This window comes from Poromitra crassiceps (genome assembly GCF_964638095.1).
Source record: "Poromitra crassiceps genome assembly, chromosome: 2".
NCBI classification, from domain to species: Eukaryota; Metazoa; Chordata; class Actinopteri; order Beryciformes; family Melamphaidae; genus Poromitra; species Poromitra crassiceps.
In genome coordinates this window covers 100047595-100062130 of record NC_139624.1, presented here as the reverse complement: position 1 = coordinate 100062130, position 14536 = coordinate 100047595, and the positions used below count along the sequence as shown (strand labels likewise).

The 14536-nt window shown below is 42.5% G+C and overlaps 2 protein-coding genes across 4 annotated transcripts in view; both read left to right on the top strand.

Annotated features, from left to right (window-relative positions):
* Positions 1 to 8356, top strand: part of LOC310772543 (poly(U)-binding-splicing factor PUF60-like) — a 34993-nt gene extending 26637 nt beyond the window's left edge. For all 3 annotated transcript variants that reach the window (XM_083632378.1, XM_083632379.1, XM_083632377.1), the window contains one exon: positions 7511 to 8356. In XM_083632378.1, coding sequence (XP_083488504.1) covers positions 7511 to 7810 — 300 coding nt within the window. In that variant the 3' untranslated portion in view covers positions 7811 to 8356. The remainder of the gene's footprint in view (positions 1 to 7510) is intronic.
* Positions 8357 to 12231: 3875 nt separating this feature from the next.
* The window catches only part of scrib (scribble planar cell polarity protein), a 168406-nt gene continuing 166101 nt past the window's right edge, over positions 12232 to 14536 (top strand). Inside the window, exon 1 of the mRNA XM_083631875.1 lies at positions 12232 to 13268. Coding sequence (XP_083488001.1) covers positions 13110 to 13268 — 159 coding nt within the window. The 5' untranslated portion in view covers positions 12232 to 13109. The remainder of the gene's footprint in view (positions 13269 to 14536) is intronic.

Genomic DNA, 14536 nt, shown 5'->3' with positions numbered 1-14536 from the left:
AAAAAATTACTTTCCTCAATATCCTGTATGGAGCTGAGTCTATTAAGGACGTCTTATCTCATCTTTGAGATAAGAAGGAAGTTTGGATACAAGTGGTTTTTATGTGTCAATATGCTGAGAAATAGGTTCTGTAAGAGACTGTACCTGCCACAATGGGCCTGCCTGGTATAGGTTCCACACAGCTCTTATGAATCTTTGGAAGAGTATAAAAAACTGGACGAACAGGGTGTTTCTGTAGCATAAACTTATATTCGTCCTGACGGATCAAAGAATCACTTAATGCTTTACTCAAAAAATAATCAATTTCCTGAAGGAACTTAACAGTGGGGTCACAAGATAAAGGAGTATAAAAATCGCTCATACCAAGCTGTCTCAAGATCTGTTCTGTATGCCTCTTTGTTTTGAATCACAACAGCGCCCCCTTTGTCTGCGTTCCGTATAACTATAGTCGTGTCTTTTAGATAATGACGACAAAGCTTTGTTTTCCTACAGTTTAATGTTAGAATAAAGTATTTTCTTTTTGTACACCTGTACCTTAGACAGGACTTCCTGCTCCACCGGCCTGCAGTACGTGGCCACGGAAGAGTTCAGCACGGGTGGGATAAAAGTACTTTTGGCCCTCAAGACTTTGGTGGGCACAAGACCACTAGTGTCATGTGCGTCTCCAACAGTCTGTGGGGAATGAGAATGTTGTGAGTCAAGGGTGCCTTTATCAAAGAAAGCTCTAAGCTTTACAGATCTTTAAAAAAAAAAGTTTAAAAAAAGTTCAATTCTTGCGAGGACGGAGACTTCATGTTGAGACAGGGGTCTGTTGGACACGTTGATCACGTTTTTCCCCTACGGGGCAGGCTCCCTCTGTTCACGTGCCCGGTGTCGTCTGCCCCCCCTCCGCGTGGGTCGTTTCTTGCTGCTGTTCTCGTGTAGTACTGCCTGGCCGGCGGTCTGCCTAAAAGACGGCGCTGCTTGGGGTTAGCTGCCGCGTCCTCGTTGCCCGCCTCCTCCGTGGACAGCCCGCTGGAGGCTGTGTAGTCCTCTCGTCTCCGTCGGTAGTGAGGTCTAGTTTTAAGAGTGCCTCAAGGACTTCATGATCGCTTACCGGTCTAAATGAAAATCGGTTGACGAAAGGGGAGGGGACCTGAGGGAGCCGTACAGGCAGAGAGCCTCTCAAACAGATAACCAGCAGAGACAAAGTGCTGGTTAAAGGCATCACACATCTCTACTTTGTTAGAGATTGTATTATTCTCACCATTCATCTGAGGGGGGAGTGGTTTTGAGTGATTTCACAGTTTTCCAAAAGCTGGCTGTATTACCCTAAACGTTGGTGAGAGAGGTTAAATAATAGTCGGATTCGGCTTTTCTGATTAAGCTAATACATTTGTTTTTAATTTTCCTAAAATGTAGCCAATCTGCAGGATTATCAGTAGATCTGACATCTGACCACACAGTCTCTGATTCACAGGGCTGATTTAACATCCTCTTGAGAACCAGGGACTGGAGAGATTTTTTACTCTAGTTTTTATAAGGGGTATGCTTAAAGGTGATGAGGTTAAAAACACGAGAGAAGTGATCTGAAGCTAGCTCAGGAGCAGGGATTAAACATAGTCTCTCTAGGTCGGAGTAAAATAAATCCTGTAAAAACCCTGATCTGTGAAATTTATACAATTTACGTGTTCTGATTAAATTACCCTTAGATTCAAAAGCTTTGGTCAGTCTGACACAGGCTATGGGGCAGTGATCGCTAATGCTTTGCGCAAAACCCCCACTCTGAGGTTATTTAAGGGGTCTTGGTAAAGACGAGTGGATTTAGATGGGTTTTTTGCGTTTGGCCTAGTGGGATGGTGAATGAGCTGGGATAGATCTAATTCTAGACATACAGTAGGTGCTTTAGACTAGCGGATGTCTTTGAGAGCCACTCAAAATTCCGGGCACCTAAGACTATTAGCTCAGCCGAAAACAAATTTTGAAAACACTTTCCCAAGGTCATCAAGGGCCGATTTCGGTGCAGAGGGTGGGCGATAGACGCCTGAGACTACAATATGAGCATCACCTCCTACACAAACATCTAAAACAAAGTTATGGAAAAGTCAAGGAAATATGTGTATGAACCCTGATTTTAAGTAGTACTAACAGAAGAAATCACTTCACTGATCAACTGTTTAGTATGTGTTGCCGAAATTGTTTAACCCATTGATACCTGATGCAGCATTTGTGTGTGTATCCCTTTAAGACCGCGTTAACGCGGTTCGCGGTCTTAAAGGGATACACACACAAATGAGGGATATACACACAAATGCTGCATCAGGTATCAATGGGTTAAAGCATGATTAGCTTTGAAATATCTCTTACCCCTTAAGAGCCAGATTCCCGGGCAGCGGCCTCCAGGTCATTTTTAAATCCAGGCTTGAAACTAAACAAGACCAGAGGCCTATACCACGAAGCAAGATTAGTTGCTTAGCGAGGTAACTTCAGGTTTAACCCTGGGTTTGCCGTGCTACGACGCTAGTTAACTTCTTACCGAGATATATTTCTATAGCAACTTATGCTTATGCTTCACATTTAACCTGGGCTCTATACCACGAATGTTCTATAAGAAGATCCAGGATCTGTCCCTTGATCTGGTTTGTCTAAACCAGATCAGCTCGATTGTAGTTAACTTGTACTACGAACCTCGTTTGCCACTCGTTAACTCCAACCAGGTTTTCTGATCAAGCTGAGAGCTTGTGCACATGAAAATGCCCGTGCACTGGAGCTCGTGCCCGCAAAAGAGGTGTGGTTTTTAACAACTGACAATCACAATGCAATATTGACTGCTCCAACTCTGACAGCACCAGACACGCCTATTTCCTCATTGAATGAAACCGCAGAAATAAAAATCCGCGTTGGATATTATTAGTCTGTTCCCGAATGGCTGTCTAAAGTGACCACTTTTATCCACACCAGTAATTTCTTTGAAGAGCGGTTTCTGCCTCCACGTAGGCTATCTACAGCAGCTCAATTCACCCTCTCAATAAACTCAAAACCGGCATGTCTTTTGTGGAAGCAATGTGTAATCTATCTCAGTCCAAAATCCGTATGTATAGACCATTTAGGCTCAATGAATAATAATGATCTCATGATGTGTTTAGTCGCACTGATTGAATAATTCCTATAGGCTAATCAATAAAAAAAAGAATGATAATAAAATAAAAAAATGCTTCTGAACTGAATCGACACGGTACGTGCGGGCATAGATTTCAGTTATAAAAAATAGCCTATTTTGTGGTCACATATATAGGCTATTGTCAGCAGAGTCGCATATTTCCATATTTAATATAATGATGCTGGAAATATGAAGTTCAATCACATTATACAGGCCAAAAGCAACACAGTTGCAGCTGCAAAATGCAGGGGTAGCCTAGATATGAATCATCTTAATATGGGATCGCCTGTGTGCAGGTGATCCCATATTAAATTGCTTAGATGTAGTAGGCTGTATGACCATTTCAATTCCAACCCAACGTCAGTCTCAGCTCCGTTGCGCACACGGCACCGTGCGCTTTGGAGACGTTTATGTAACCTTTTTATGCCGGTTTAGTGATATTTCTCCACTCACTATTCAGCTGCAATCGATCAGCGGGGTCAAACAACGTATCTAGGCTACTTGAGAGCACAAAAATGAATATATAAAAACATATTCCAAAGTGGTAAGTAGGGCTTAATTAAAATGTAGCCTGCAACAAGTGCAAGGATTTAGTCCTTGATTAATTCAACGTTACAATTCGTGCTCCTTCCTCGATGGGAAACTCGTCCAGAAAGGGGTTGGCCATTTTTCCAAACTGCTGATTCGATTGGTTCGTGGGCGATGTATTTAAGGTCTAATCTTATCCTTGCAACTTAACCTGCTGCGGACCAGGTTAAAGGAACACTCCGCCCATTTTCAACCAGCTTTGTATCATTAGAACATTAGTACCGTAAATTCCGGACTATAAGGCGCACCGGTCTATAAGCCGCACCTTCAAAGTTGACTATTTTTTTCTTATATAAGCCGCACCGGTCTATAAGCCGCGGGTGTTTTGATGTTTAATTACCATATGTAAGGGTTCGTGCACAGAGGGGATTGTCGGAAAAGAGATGGCTGTTTGGGGAAGCTCCCATTTATTAACATTTCAACAAAACAAGTTGCATATTTGCATAACGTATTCAAGTGTTACCATTTAGTGCAATAGTAGCTACAGAACATGTACTGTGCTGTGTAAATTTAGGGGTCCTTGGCATGAAAAAGGTTGAAAACCACTGATCTACATTATAGCCTACAGTAGTACCATAACAAAAAACAAAGCTTACAGCGCTTGACGAGGCAATATCAATGGCTAAATTAAATGTGTTTTTTTTAAAGTGCAAAATAAAGTGCCTGTAACACGACAGTAAGCGCGTAAGCCTAAAGTTGCAGTAACACGGCTGCTTAAAATATACGGTAATCAGCCTACCAGAAAAGTCATTAATCCTCGTCTTCATCTTTTAGGCTAAGGTGCAGTACACGGCTGTAACCAGAAAAGTCAAGTCATTAATCCTCATCTTAGTCTTCTTCCTGCGTACTAAAACCACCAAAGTCCTCATCTTCAGTGTCGGAAACGAACAGGCTCAGGGTGGCTTCGTCAGCCACTCTCCTCTCTCCTTCGTTGTCGCTCTCAAAACCAACGAACTCCTCTTCGTCACTGTCGGAATCGAACAGCCTCTGAAGGCCCTCAGCTGGCGGCGTCCTCCTCTTCATCACGCAGCAGTCCAGCCTTTCGGAACCCGTTGTTGATCGTGGATGTTTTGACACTCCTCCACGCTGTCAGGATCCACTGGCAAACTTGAGCCTTCAGTCGGATCTGAACGGCACCTCGGCCGTCTGCTCTCTGTGTCAACACCCTGATGCCAAGGTTACGTGCTGCTACTCGATTTCCTTCTTTCCTTCTTCTCGCCGCCATCGTCGTAACACAGCCAGTTCTCCATCTTTTGAAGCATGATGTTAGATTACAACGAGCTAGTTGTGTGGCTTAGCCTTCCAAAATGTTGCTGTTAGTTTTTTAGAATGTAATACATAGAATTGGGAATGTTACATTCAATTTCATTCTTTCAGGCTCAATCGCTGCCTTTTTCCCCCCGGAGCGAGGGAGGAGGGAGGGTGTTTTACCGTAGTGGCTGAGAGAGCGTAGTGGCACAGTGCTCCAATCAGGTCGCGAGACACATTTTTTGCAACATCATCCAATCAGGGTCTCGCTCTCGTAATGTCTGTCTTGCTCTCGTTCTGCCTCATACCAACATCCATAGATTTTGGAGGTTCCCGAGTGGCCGTTTGCTGAAAAAATCCATAGATAAGACGCACCGTTATATAAGCCGCAGGGGCCAAAAAAGGCCAAAAAACGGGAAAAAAGCCGCGGCTTATAGTCCGGAATTTACGGTAGTATATCAGAAAACTAAACAGTTTTGAAGTCTGTAATTTAATTTGACAGTTATTGAGTGTTAAAGTGTGGACCAGTGACATCACTGGTCCACACTAACTCAAATTAATAACTCATTAACTCAAATCAACTCTCAATAACTGTCAAACTATTCATCATTCATCTAGTTTGACAGTTATTGAGAGTTGATTTGAGTTAATGAGTTATTCATTTGAGTTAGTGTGGACCAGTGATGTCACTGGTCCACACTTTAACACTCAATAACTGTCAAATTAAATGACAGACTTCAAAACCGTTTACAGTTTTCTGATATACTACAATTGTTCTAATGATACAAAGCTGGTTGAAAATGGGCAGAGTGTTCCTTTAAGTGTGAAGCATAAGTTGCTATGGAAATATATGTCGGTAAGAAGTTAACTAGCTTTGTAGCACGGCTAAACCAGGGTTAAACCTGAAGTTACCTCGCTAAACCACTAATCTTGCTTCTTGGTACAGGGCTCTGGTCGAGAGCAGATTAAGTTGCAAGGATAAGATTAAACCTTAAAAGGCACCGCCCACCAACCAATGAGCTTCCTGGAAAAGGAGAGAAGAGCCTTTTACGACCACCAAGACCCATTTAATCATACGTCTCCAAAGCGCACCGTGTGCGCAACAGAGATGCTGAACTTTGGTGGCGAAATCAAGCAAGCTGAATAACTTTTTTGCCAGCCTTCCTTTCTGTGATTATGTGCAGCAGTGTTGCCTTTGGATTTATTACATATTTGAATTCTTCATATTATGGTTTGTTCCTCCAGCGTGAAGTATAAATTTGTATTTGCTCCCAAGCATGTTTGACCCTGCCGATTGTAGCTGAACGCTGCGTGGAGAAATATCACTAACTCACCTGCGTAAAAATGAACCATAAACATCTCCAAAGCGCACTAAGGTGCTCTGTGTGCAACATAGCTGCTATTTTTATAGGCTATTTTTTTATTCAATGAAAACTACGCCCACACTGTTGATTCAGATCCTATAATTCTAACGTTAAATCTGAGCTAAATAGGCCTACGGATTTTAGACTTGTATTCGCAAACATGCAGGTTTTATTGAGTAGACCTATATTACGGTAATCTGTTGTATAGGCATTAGGCAGAAACGGCAGCAGAAATCAAATGACTGATGTGAATAAAAGCGGTAACTTTAGATGGTCCTTCAGTAACAGACTCATATCCAACGCAGACTTTGATTGTGACATGCAGTAAACATCCGTTAATTAATACACATTGATGTGGCTTTCAATGTCCATATTGCATTGTGATTGGCTAGTTGTTAGAAACCACGCCTCTTTCATGGACACGAGCATTTTCAGGTGCACGAGCTCAGAGCTGGATAAAGAAATTCCAAATTGACAGACCCAGCTGATAACCGGCATCGTGGGACCGAATAGCTCGATTGCTTTGATCTGGTTAAGCCAAGCCAAACCAGATCAAGGGACAGATCCTGCATCTGTTTATCCTCCATTCGTGGTATGGGCTCCAGGCCTAAATATCAATCAATCAATCTTTATTAGCAGACACAAGGTCCAATATAAACACACAGTAAAAAACAGCAACACAACATCAAACAATTACACAATTAACATCAGCACATCAAAAAATACTACAATAAGAGCCTGTACCAATGAGCCCAAGTGCTGGACTGATACTTAATTGCACTAAGACTGGGCTGAGTCAGAAGCAAGATTATGATATTCTGAGAAACATTCAGACGACAAATAAACTTATAGGTCAGGTTTCTCAGTAGGGCATGAAATATGAGGGTGGCTACTCTTTTCCTTAGGTAATGTTTGTCTTTCCACGACTGTTTCCTTGTTTTGCAGCTGCACTCTTGTGTAATCTTGTTTCTACTCCTTTTTGTTTGTCTTGATTGCCTAACACTTTGTAAACTTTGCTTGAGAAAAGTGCTCGTCTACAAATAGTTATTGGGATGGAAGGTTATTTCGGGGGTAAGTAGATGGCAATGAGGCTGCATTGGTGTGTAGAAAGCTTTTATTTGCTCCCTTTTACTTTCAAATGAGTTAATTGTTAATCCTTGCTCGTCCCCAGTCCACGGTAATGGTGCTGCGGAACATGGTGGGACCAGAGGACATCGACGACGACCTGGAAGGCGAGGTGACTGAGGAGTGCGGCAAGTTTGGCGCTGTCAACAGAGTCATCATATACCAGGAAAAGCAGGGCGAAGAGGAGGATGCGGATATCATCGTCAAGATCTTTGTGGAGTTTTCCATGGCCTCAGAGATGAACAAAGCCATCCAGGCCCTCAACGACCGCTGGTTTGGAGGTCGCAAAGTCGTGGCGGAGGTGTATGACCAAGACCGCTTCAACAGCAGTGACCTCTCCGCATAAACTGTCTGAAACGAGTACCCATCCCATCCAGACTCATTCAGCCCCAGTGTCACTGCAGCGAGAGATGAGGGCCTCTTAAACCTGTAATTACATTTTTATTTTTTATTGATGTTGATATTATTGTTGTTAAAGGGTCCCATTGAGGGATTGGTTCAAAAATATTTCTGCTTCAGATTTTGCTTTTGCTTTGTGATCTGTGAAGATCCCCTCCCCTTTTTTCTTTTGTAGGTTTTCACATTTTTGTAATCAACTCTTGTAAAACAACAGTTTTGCCCACTTTTTTTTTTGTTTAGTTTTGTTTATTTTATCCTTTCCTTTATGAAATTGTCTGGACATGTAAACTTTTCTTTCTACAATTAAACGGAATGTGTGATGCAATTTTCTTACGGACGGTTGTGACATTTGGTGAATGAAGAATCATACTGAAGATGTTGAGTCGTATTTCTAAACAGATTTCTGGATTCCGATGGTAGAGCATAGGCAAAGTACTTGATTATTCAGTAAAAGCCTGTACTCAATAAAAGCCTTTGTTGACCATAAACAGCATCTTACCGTTCCAGTTGTTTGTTTCTATTGACTGAACTTACCATTAGTTTGATCATTTATTTGCCTGTATCATTGTGTATTTGGTGCCCTGTTGAAGGCAATCAACTGAGGAATCTGCTGTAGTGTTTTAGCCATTACCAAGAATTAGCCAAGAATGTCCATGCTCTTTGATGCAAGCGCAGAGCACAATCTACAGGCCAAACTAATAGCATGTAAACTGAAGTGGGTAACACTTTACAATAATGTACACAAATAATGTAGTAGTTACTAGTAAACTAATTAACTAATAGTTAATGAGTGGTTAATGTATAATTTGTCATTAGACAATCACTAGTTAATCATAGTTAATGAGTAGGTGGTCATTAGTTAATTATTAGTATCTAAGTTCCTGAGTAGAGTAGTTAATCATTACTTAATGAGTACCCAACTACTCCAGTGGAGCTGATCAGTGGTCAGCAGATCAGACTGGTTGTACTGGTCAGCTTCCAGGTGTGAATGTGAACAGGGCGCTCCTGAAAAAGAGCATTGCTCTCAGTGAGACTCCCCCTGTATAAATAAAGGTTAAAAAAAACTAAATGTCAGCTCGTGAATATAGTAGTTAATCATTAGTTACTGATTAGTCTGTCAGTTCCATGAGTAGAGTAATTAATCATTTGTTAATGATTAATAAATGTCAGTTTGTGAATATATTAGTTAAGGTCACATTGTGAGTATAGTAGTTAATCATTAGTTCATGATTAGTTGTTAGTTCCTTAGAGTAATTACTCATTAGTTAATGGTTAGTCAATGAGTATATACGGTAGTTAATTGTTAGTTACTCATTACTTAATTATTACCTGTCCATTAGTTACTCTTTTTGTGTACCCTATTGTAAAGTGGTGCATCATACTCAGTAGTTTATGAATACTGAATTATCTGTATATTAGTTACTCTTTTTGTGTACCCTATTGTAAAGTGGTGCATCATACTCAGTAGTTTATGAATACTGAATTATCTGTATATTAGTTACTCTTTTTGTGTACCCTATTGTAAAGTGGTGCATCATACTCAGTAGTTTGAGTACTGAATCATTACCTGTCCATTAGTTACTCTTTGTGTACCCTAATATAAAGTGAAAGATATCCTTATCAAATAAACACTCACTCCAAGTGAGATTTGAACCCTCAGCCCCAAGATTGTTACATTGTAAGTCTGGTTCTCTACCATCTGAGCTAACCAGCCTGTTGCTTGTTAGAGCCATACTATGGATATGTAGAGCCGGAGACCAAGTATTATAGTTTTGAAGGTATATTCCACCCAAATACTACTTTCTGTCCAAGTACTTTGAAGGTATATTCTGTGCTTTAAAACACAAGTACTTAGACATAAGTAGTATGTGGCTGAAACATACCTAAGTACTTGGACATGAAATAGTATTTGGGTGGAATATATCTTAAAAACTACAAGTACTTGAACAGAAAGTAGTATGTGGATACAACATAATACTTAGTCTCTGGCTCTACAGATCCCTAGTGGCTCTACCAACTAACAGGTTGGTTAGCTCAGATGGTAGAGAACCAGACTTACAATTTAACAATGTTGGGGTTCAGGGTACACATCAAAACCCAATATTATCCTGCTCCAGCCAGGGCCAGTACAGAGCACGCCCCATAAGTACAGAGCACGCCCATAGGTGAATCCCTCTATCCAAAGACCACCTCAAACAAACAGTCCAAAGCGCTCCTTTCCAAACAAGAATATTATATATATAATGCATATTTTACATATTGCTATTCACAAAGAGATCTAGATGGATTACCCCCATTATGTTGTTACTAAGCTGTAAAGTAAAGTGCTACCAGTAGTTCATTGACAGCCTACTGCTTGTGTTTTTGCCAATGCTATACAGGCAGAAAATGTAATGCTGACAGTTAATAAATGTGAAAGGAAACACTGGGGGAAACGAGGAGAAGGTTACTGCCTCCACACAGAAGCCAGTGACACACAGATTTCAGAATCACTTTTACAACAGCGCTCTCCTTAAACACTGATGAGAATAGTTCACTGTGCAATCAAATCATGAAAACCTGGCTCACTCATTGGTCTCAGAACTTTAGAGACTTTTCTTTATTGGTCATGGGCCCACTATTCCACTGGCTAGAATATGATGGGAGATGGGAACTTATGTATATAGTGTTAGTGTTTTACCTCTACATTCACTTGTTTAAAGGTAATTTAAGAAAATGTGGATAAATATATAGCTATATTTCCATATAATTTGGCTTCCATAGCACAATATAATCATGTTCATTGTTTGCAGGTATTAGTCTGTGCAGATTTTCACAGAAGTCACTCAGGGGCTTTTAGGGAAGTACATTTTTCAGCCTTCCTTCATATTCAACCTCAATGCCTCATTTAACAAAGGCACCTGCCTACTTTTCCTCCCCATTTTCCTATGACAGGTACATTTGATTGAAATGACATGGGTCTATGTCATAGCTCCCCACTTTTGCTCTTACACCCTTCCTGAAATTATCAATACTGTGGCCTTTGAGACTTACTGTCAAATGCTCTCTGTAATAAAGCAGTGTTCAAGGATGAAATAATCTTAAATCCATTTAGTACAGAAACAGAACACTTTATTAAAATAGTCACCTCATAGGGTGGCTCTTCTCCCCGAAGATCTGCACCAGGAGGACCTTGGTCTCCACGTTGAGTATGATACCTGCTCACACACACAAACAGAATTAACTAAGGACATGTGATTGCCAGTGAATGTGCACATTTTGAAAAGCATTGTATTTATGGTAAATGGTCAGCTTTTTATAGTGCTTTTATCCAAAGCGCTTTACAATGAGTAGGTAGGCTACATCCATTCATTCATACATCGATGGCAGCAAGCTAACACAGGCATACCATCGGGAGCAATTTGGGGTTGAGTATTTTAATTGCCCAAGCACACTTCAACATGTGGACTGGAGGAGGCGGGGATCGAACCACTGACCTATTTTATCCAAAGGGATAGTGGACAACCCGCTCTACCTCGTGAGAAACAGCTCCACATTAGTCTGCCAGTGGGCCATCACGATAAGAGGCATAATAATGTGTTAATTCCACTACAGGAGAGACTTGATGTTCTCTTAAATTAGGTGGGGGCATACATCGGTATCGGCAATCAACCAAAACAGCTGGAAAATATATGCATTGGACATCGGCACAAAAAAACACAAAATTCACTCTACTATATTCATGTAAAGTGACCCATTCATAAATTTCCCTAATGGTCCCTGACTTATCCAGAGACTTGATCAAATCCCTTAACTTTAACGAGGTCATCCCTATGTTCCCCGGGTCCTATGTTCCCCGTTTTTAACACTCTCCGTAACATTTGGGGTGTCTATCCGCTATGCCGACCACCCGCAATGCCGACCTTAGGTTTAGGCGTGAGGGGTGGGAGAGGTTAGGTTTTGGGTTAGGGTCTGGGGGAGGTTAGGAAGGGTTATATGTTCCCCGGTCCCACAAAAACGGGGAATATAGGACCCGGGGAACATAGGTACGCTCCCACTTTAACCCCCCCCCCCCCCCCCCCCCCCCCCCCCCCCCCCACACACACACACACACACCACACACACACACACACACACACACACACACACACACACACACACACACACACACACACACACAAACTCCAGATGAGTGGATTTTCAAGCACTAAAAAACAAAACAAAGAACATTCACCGCTAGGTGGAGCTCTAAGGTAAAGTGTAGCCTTTAACCATAGATAGTATACCGATAGCGATATAGCCGTGCAAAGCGGCGGCGCTCCAGCCGACTTTAGCCCAGCCCCCCACCACACGAACCGGCCTGGCTGCTCAGCTCAACAAGGGGAGAGACAGAGAGGCACTGTCGCTGCTGAAGCTCGTGTTGCTGATGTTGCCTCTATCGCAATAAAAAAGCAGACCCTGGACAGTTTCCTCGCCGTCTTTTGGGATGTGGCTGCTGGATTTGCTAGTCGTTCGGAAGCTGTTTAGTGACGGTCGCCGATGGTGCTAGGCACAAAGGCGTGAGAGAGCGACCCGTAATGTTAGCTAACGACGTTAGCTAGCTTGCTAACAACAACCGGCGAGGACGAGGCGATCACATCCCTGCGCGCCGCAGCCAGACCCCGGGTCACTCTCAAGACTCGCTCCGCGGGACATTTGTGTGGTAGCTATCGATAGCATAGATAGACCAAGTGCTTGTAATAACAAACCATTACTCATAACTATGATGAATCAAACGACACTTCTCTATAACGTTAGCTGGTTTGTTTTGGTTCATGTTTTCCAGCTAGTAGCAACAGCAGGGCATCGGTGTGATTGTGATTCAGGGATGGTGGCGATAGCAACATAGGCTAACGTTACTCAGTGAGCGCATTCAGCGCAAGTGAGGAAACACTTCAACCAAGTGTGCAGTTCTCGGTTTGGTTTATGTTCATTTTAACCCCGGGGGTGGACAACACGACAAATCGGACACCCCGTGACTACAACTGAACTGGGATCGGAACAATATATCTGATTGCGGGATTATTTTTTGTGGATTTCGGCCTCCTATTTTGGATCGTCGTGGGAACAGAAGTGTTTCGACATTGAGCGTGTGTTCGGCCTCATTCAGCAGTGATTTCCCTCTTCCTCTCCCTCAACCCCCGCAGAACCTTCCCTCGCTTCACCCTCCGATGCGGAGATTGGAGTAGCACCGGCAACCTAATCCCCCCACGGCGGCCGGACCGGACATGCTGAAGTGTATTCCCCTGTGGCGCTGTAACCGCCACGTCGAGTCGGTGGACAAGCGGCATTGCAATTTACAGACCGTCCCCGACGAGATATTCCGCTACAGTCGCAGCTTGGAAGAGCTTCTCCTCGATGCCAACCAACTTAAAGAATTGCCCAAGGTATGCAGGGTTGAAAGCCCACAACATGTCTCCACACACATGGGTGCAAGTGATGGATGATGTTGGATGCAAGTGATTTACTGTATGTAAACATTTCAAATTCACATTGCACTCGCCTCCACTTGCACACATGGCTTGTCTTAACTTCTTTGAAAAGCAAAGGTCTGTACTGACAGGTGACGTGAGCAGTAAAATGGCATGCAAGGCATCTGCCCGGTTCCTTACTTGAAAAACGTGTGTGTTGCAACTGTTATTATGCAAGACGACCCCCTTTTGCTGCTGCATTTACACATAGATTAAAAAGTAATATCAAGGGTGTTGGCGCTTTTAGTCAAAGTAGAATGAAGGAAGAAGAGTCTGGAGAAAGGAGAAAGGTGGCCTGGTGTGATGATGGATGCTTTCTATTTGAGACCATAGGTTGAGACAAGACATGCAGAGTGGATTCTTCTGCTGCAGAGGGAGGTAACCAGGTCAAAAGAGTTGGCATGGCATGCCATGTTGCCTGTAGTCATAGTAGAAGTGGCCAGTGTGATTGGACACGGGAGTGGGAAGGCATGCGTGGAATGAGTTGTCACACTGCCCCCACCCACTCCCCTTTAATCACCACCCACTCCCCTACTATTTGGAATATGACAAAAGCTCTGTTTGCATGCCCAATGGGATTATTTTAAGGAGAGCGCGATCACCATTTGTCCATTTTCCCCTGGGTCACCAGAACAGTGGCGTGAAACACTCACTTTGACGTTCCCCTCATTATGCGGTTGTGGTCATTGTCCTGTCTTGGGACAAGGCGCTGGGCTGCTATTGTGATGGAACTGGGAGTTTCCTATGAATGCACAGTTCATAAAAAGACAGTGACAGTCTATCAGACTTCATGGCCTAGCTTTAGTGGTGAAAGGGACAAGTGGCACATTCACTAATGAAGATTGTTCACAAGTCCGAGTCAACAGAGGTTGATGTTGTTTTGGCACGGTGTGCTCAATGTTACCTTCTGAGAGTCGTAAACAATGGAAATTTTTCATGCTTGTCTTTTTAGTGGTCTATTTAGGGGTTTAAATTGAGACTATTTCTCGTACTCAAAACAAACCACAAACTTTGTTCCTTCAAACTGTTCCTTTACTGGATAACCCAAGCTACAAAGCCCTGCTACTCAAAAGTAAACCAGAATAGCTTTTATGCAGGGTTCATACAAAGTCTTGAATGTTTGGAAAATGCTTATTTTTACCAGTTATGTTTTCAAGGTTAGGAATATGCTTGAATTCAAATGT